Below are 6,319 nucleotides of genomic sequence, written 5' to 3'. Positions count from 1 at the left end.
AGAGCGTCGCCGATTATCATTTAAATTTCAAATGATTTTTAAGTATTATTCTATTGTAGTCCACCTATCATTTTTAAGATGGTAAAACCCATATGATTTAAACCAAAACAAAGAAGAAGGGAGTAAATAGCATCTTTATATTTAATTGTAGTACTTAGTACAAACTAGAAAGAGCTAGAAAAATATTTAAAGCATAATCATTGGCTAGTGTACTCTTACTAATTTCCAAGTGATGCATGCCTCAATAAGCTGGACCTTTTTTGTTCAACTAGCTAGTACCTGCATCATCTATCTACATGTGTTGATAAAATAATTCTTCACAAAAGACAAGATATATTTATGTCACTAGCAACCACCATAGAAAATGTCAATGTCCCTCGTGTGATATATAATAGAGATACAATGAACCATAAAAAAAGAGGCCAAACATGATTATGAAATCATTAGAAAATAAACATGTAATAAAAAGACAAGAGTATGAGTTGTAAGGATATGGTGGTGGAGACATTGTACTAACAAATCTGTGTTAATGTCAAGATCAATCTAGATAAGTTAACATTTAATTATTTATTTTAAGATAAGATTCCTAATTAATGTCTCCTATCCATTATATATTGATCAATAGCCTAAGAAAGATAGCAAATTGGCAACTCAATTTCACATATTCAACCTTAAAAGTTAACACACTTTTCTTCTCTTGTAAAGAAGAAAAAAATGGAAATCTCTGCATTGAACACCAAATTTCATAACCATGCTCGTTCTAATAGTTTACCTTCAAAGCCACACCCTATTATTCTACAATGCAATGAACACTTAGCTAGATTAGGAGGTGAAAATTCTTATTCCACTTCCTCCTCTATAGTCCTTAGCCAAAAACTAAACACCCTTCAAGATTTGCATATTTGCATTGAAAAATTGATTCAATTGCCTCTAACACAAGAAGCACTTGTAAAGGAAAGCCAAGAGAAATGGGTTGATGAGCTCTTGGAAGGTTCCTTAAGGCTTCTAGATACATGCACAGCAACGAAAGACGCGCTACTTCACACAAAAGAGTGGGCGCGCGAGCTACAATCGATTATAAGACGAAGGAGAGGAGGTGAAAGTGAGGTTGTAGTAGAGGTTAAGAAATTTTTGACTTCAAGGAAAGTTGTGAGAAAGGCCATTTTCAAAGCATTGGAAAATTTGAAAGGTAGTGCAAATAAATGCAGTCTTTCTATCACAAACAAAGACTATCAAACTGTGGCAATAGTTAGTTTGTTGAAAGAAGTTGAAATGATAACTTTCACTATATTTGAGTCATTGTTGAATTTTATGTGTGGAACACAATCAAAAAGAAGTAGTTGGTCTTTGGTTTCAAAGCTTATGCATAACAAAAGGGTATCTAATTCACAAAGTGAAGATGAGAATGAGTTTGCAAAAGTGGACAGTGCTTTGCAGTTCTTTGCATTTAACTTGGCAAGCAAATCAAATGACATTGATAATTTGCAAAATAAATTGGTGAATTTAGGATCATGCATACAAGACCTTGAAGAAGGACTTGAATCATTGTTTAGGCGTTTGATTAAAATCAGAGTTGCCCTTCTCAACATCCTTAATCACTAGTTGTTGAATGAACCAGAAGATGCTTCAGAATTTTGCAACATGTAGCATCTTGTTTGTTTAATACAATTGTAGATAATGTGTTATGTACCTGTTATTTTTATGGTAAAAAGTTCATGAAATGACAGGAATGCATAATTGTAAATTTTTTATTTAAAAGTCTTGACCATTTTGCAATCTTATTACATTTTCAGTTTTATTGTTCTTTCATAATTTTATAGTTTTCTCATTTTTTAAGAGGAGTATCTATCGCTAAGGTTTTAAATAAAGATCTGCGACAGTGTTTAGGCCGTTACATAACGTTTCTTCCTGTTGCCAAAACTGTAATGCGACCACGGTTGAGGCTCCATCGATCGACTGCATTTGATCACAATTCTCTACAATATCAATGATCACGACACAATCATAATGGTTACTACGACCACTATTTAAAACCTTGCCTAGAAGTAATTAGAACCAAAATTTCTCTTCTTAACATCTTCGATCACTAGTTAGAGAAAAACCATATGACAATTAACTGTGAACACTAGAGTCCAATTTTCACTACAGTGTCTCAAACTGTACAAAAAATGTGATCAGATAGATGTTCTTGTTAATAAATATACACTTTAATCACTACCTTATGAGTGCTTGGGGGAGCAACATTGGAGTTGGAGTGATAATAAAATCACGAGTTCCACTTCTCTAATAACAAAATAACAACTAACATTTACTATTTAAAAAAAAATCACTTCCTTATCTCTCTCCTTTATTTTTCCTTTACTTTATCGTGAAGCAAACTCTTGTGCCAATGCCCTTGCCTTGAGAGGACATTGGGTAGATTTTTCCAATCATGTGCTCTAGTTACCTTGTTTTTGGCCTTTATTATATATAAAAAAAACTCATCTTTCAGTTTTCCTTTATTTCCACCCTCCAGCTTCAAAATATGCAAGTGGAAGAAGGTAACATAAAAACTATACTAAAGACTCAAGTCTCGAATGTACTTATCTAAAACTTTTTGACATTAATTTGGTCCTTTAATGTTTATAACAAACATCAAATTTTCCTTTACAAAAAAAAAAACATCAATGCAGTCCCTTATTTTATATTTGGGTATCAGTTTGTTCCCTAAAATTTATGTTTGTTTTACACTGTGAGGTTCAAGTTGATGTAAACAATCTCGAGAAGACCAACAACAACTTGATATCTCATGTATCTTTGGAGGACTACATACTTTTAAAACTATTGATATTTGAACAAGTCTCAACTTCATTAATTGATTATGACCTTTTAACCAAAACCACAGGTCCAAAGTTTCTGTCTTTCTAAGAGCATATTAATGCTAATATGAAAGGATATTTTGGTTGGTTGAGGTTGTGTAGGGACACAAACAAGCTTGTTTCTAGTGCTCCTTATGTTGTTGTTTCTGGTTGGTTGATGTTTCTGCTGAATGCTTCATTAGTTCATCTATTTCTCCAAGCAGATACCTCGAGAAGATCAACAACAACCGACCATGAATCATAGAGAAGCAACATTTCAAAAATATATGCTACATGTTTTCTGGTCTAACTATATATGACTTGAAAAAATGTGAATATACTTATAGAATGATTAACTATGTAGCATATACACTTAATATTGAAGGCGTGTCCGGTATTTGATACCAACAAATATGATTACATTCAATCCCTTCAATTTTCTCAAATTATTACTAATGTTTACATGTCAATGTTGTGTCCGGTGTCAGTTCTATATTAGTGCTTCTTCATACATGGTTAATCATCTCTTAGGAGACAATAAAATTCAATGTTTATGTTGCATACTTACCTCATAGCATTGGTATTTTCAAACTTCCCTACCAAGCAACTTCCTTTTGCATAAGAAACTGTATGGTGCCAGCATCCTGTTTGTGATGTGTATATCATTACCTTACACCTTTTAATTTCATGTTTCATATCTGAAGCTAAAGATTCATGTTGCCCTTAATTCAGCAGACAAGTTTGCATTCTGAATGTTGTTTAACATTATACAAAGGCTTCCACACATGCATGCACCATAAATTTTGAATTATTTTATATCATCAACCTGCAAAGATGCCATTTCTCAAACAACCATGTGATTCCAAAGTTAATTATGTTAGGTCGAGTTGGAAGGCCTAGTGAGTGGGAAGCATTCAATAAACAATGCCATTCCAAATCTGAGATTCAAATCAAGATGATATAATTGCATGCCAAATCAATGACATCAAGGAAAAAAATATTGTACTTGTCTCCCTCAATTCTTTTGCTATATATATGAAGCAGAAACCAACCACTAAAATTCAGAACAAATTGTGCATATTATCTCCTTCTCCTATAGTCTTCTATTGTGTTATCTTACAAAAAAAAAAAAAAAATGGAATCAAACACAAAAAACTCTATGCATATTAGGTGCAACAGTTTACCTTCTGCACCCCACCCTCTTGTACCACAATTCCATGAAAATTTGCAAAGATTGAAGGATTCTGAAGCCACATCCACTTCTTCAATAAGCCACAAACTAAGCGGCTTGATGGATTTGCATGATTGTGCTGATAAGTTGTTACAATTGTCAACTACACAACAAACATTGACACTTGAATGCGGTGAAAAATCGGTTGATGATTTATTAGAAGGATCTTTGAGGCTTCTTGATATTTGTAGCACAGCACAAGATTGCTTATTGAGATCAAAAGAAAACATGCATGTGGTTCAATCAGTTATTAGAAGGAAAAGTGTTGCTGGAGTTGAATTCACTGTTGAAGGTGAAAAATACTTAACATCAAGGAAAATTATTAAAAAGGAAATTCAAAAGGTAGTAAAAAATTTGAAAGGAATCAAAAATGAGTTGATTGCTTGTTCCTCAAGCAAAGATAATGAAAATTCTTCTATCTTTGTCATGTTAAAAGAAGCAGAAGCAGTTACTGTGAGATCCTTAGAATCTATGTTGTTGTTTGTATCTGATTCCAAGGGACAATCAAAGAAAAGTATATGGTCAACAATGTCTAAGATGATGCAGCCAACAAGAGTGACTTGTGATTTTTCTCAAGAATCAGATTCAAATGAATTTGTAAAGGTGGATGCAACTTTGCAATCTCTCATAAGTCACAAGGTGTTATCTGTTGAGAATATTCATAGCCATATGGAAAATTTGGAGATTTGTATTGAAGATTTAGAAGGAGGTGTTGAGCAACTTTCAAGGCAACTCATTAGAACAAGAGTTTCCCTTCTTAACATCTTTAGCCAATAGTTTTAGACTCACAAATTCAATTTTGGTCTCATCTCAAAGATGTACATAAATGTAATTAAAACTTGTTCAGTTACTAAATATACAATATTATACAAGGATCAAATTATAGCTACTCTATATCTCTTTCTTTTTGCCCTTAACAAAGTTTCCTTCATATCCCATCTTTTAGTTTTTTATTTTTCCTTTTATTTTATTTTTTACTTCTTTTTGCAAATGCTCTCCTCTGTGAGCATTATTTTTACTTAATTGAATAGATAAAAGTAAATGAAAATGTGAAAAATGAAACCAAGATTAGAAATGATTTCCAATCAAACTTGTAGCATTTATTTATTTATTTTTGCATGACTTTTTTATTTTAATACTACCTCTAGTTGTATTTATAAGAAGAAAAAAAAAAAAAATTCTTCACGATTAAGGAAAAACATTTAATTTCAAACTGTATTCTAAAAGTACCCAAATACATCCACATGCATGAGAAATATCTAAGTTTCTAAATAACATGGATCTCACATTAAAACAAAGGTATGAAATGAATTCAAATAATAATTAATACATCTTAAAATATATTCATATTCTTCTAAAAAAATTGTGCTCAGACTTTTTATTATTAGGACTAAATAATATAGTATAGATATTTTCTTATAAGTAAGATCGTGACTATATTTGAATTAAAATTATTCAAGTTTCTTGGTTGACCATTTACTCAACTACACAATCAGATCTTGAAAAAAGAAAGGTAATATTACCAAGAAAATAGAATGAAAAAAAAAGAAAGATATTGTAATGTTTGAACAACCAGAGATGCTAATTGTCATCCAAAGTTGAAGGATTTTTTTGTATGAAAGGGAGGAGGTGAATTAGCATTATCAATTAGAAACCTCTCCACATCAATCAATTATTATCATATGCCCACATGGGATTCAAAGTCAAATTAAATCCATCTTGCTGTCAACAAGATTACAAGTTCATTAGTTAGGTTGATGATTAAATATTATGAAGATGAAACAGCTAAATATTTTATAAATTGCTCAGGCTATTTGATTTAGAGGATATTTGATTCCAATTTTTAGAGGTGTGGAATTGATTTTAAAGTATTTTATTTGGTTGTGCTTAAATAAAATTAATTTTATCTTCAAAATTTTAATTCTAATTAAAAGTTAAAATTTGTAACTTTTATTTTTAAAAATAATTTTTAATCTAAAATTTATTATTTAATTCACTTTTAATTAAATATAATACTTGATATTTTCACCTTGCATTTGATCAACATTCATGCACATTTGTATTGAGTTTGTGCTACATTTATGACACGGATGTTTGAAATATTAACACTTCTTTAGCCATTTAGAATAATAAATTAAGAGCGGAGATGCTCAGTTTTAGAACACTTTAACCGTTATTCAAATAAGACTTTTGATATTAGAAGTTTAAATTTTCTTTTTTGATCTTTAACTCTCCGGTTTCCTAGGGAAAG

General features: G+C 31.1%; 2 protein-coding genes across 2 annotated transcripts; both read left to right on the top strand.

Annotated features, from left to right (window-relative positions):
- Positions 1 to 618: 618 nt before the first annotated feature.
- LOC101512879 (uncharacterized) lies at positions 619 to 1,779 on the top strand. The gene has a single exon (XM_004507411.4). The coding sequence runs from the start codon at positions 715 to 717 to the stop codon at positions 1,600 to 1,602; it is 888 nt and encodes a 295-aa protein (XP_004507468.1). The 5' UTR covers positions 619 to 714; the 3' UTR covers positions 1,603 to 1,779.
- Positions 1,780 to 3,591: 1,812 nt separating this feature from the next.
- LOC101500998 (uncharacterized) lies at positions 3,592 to 4,982 on the top strand. Its single transcript, XM_004507461.4, has one exon. The coding sequence runs from the start codon at positions 3,973 to 3,975 to the stop codon at positions 4,843 to 4,845; it is 873 nt and encodes a 290-aa protein (XP_004507518.1). The 5' UTR covers positions 3,592 to 3,972; the 3' UTR covers positions 4,846 to 4,982.
- Positions 4,983 to 6,319: the final 1,337 nt, after the last annotated feature.

The sequence above is a fragment of the Cicer arietinum genome, chromosome 6, assembly GCF_000331145.2.
Source record: "Cicer arietinum cultivar CDC Frontier isolate Library 1 chromosome 6, Cicar.CDCFrontier_v2.0, whole genome shotgun sequence".
Taxonomy (NCBI): Eukaryota; Viridiplantae; Streptophyta; class Magnoliopsida; order Fabales; family Fabaceae; genus Cicer; species Cicer arietinum.
Note: the sequence above shows the minus strand (reverse complement) of the source record. Positions and strands in the feature narration are given on the sequence as shown.

Excerpts from the sequence above, each read along its gene's own strand:
- LOC101512879 (XM_004507411.4), top strand. The coding sequence starts at position 715 with ATGGAAATCTCTGCATTGAACACCAAATTTCATAACCATGCTCGTTCT.
- LOC101500998 (XM_004507461.4), top strand. The coding sequence starts at position 3,973 with ATGGAATCAAACACAAAAAACTCTATGCATATTAGGTGCAACAGTTTA.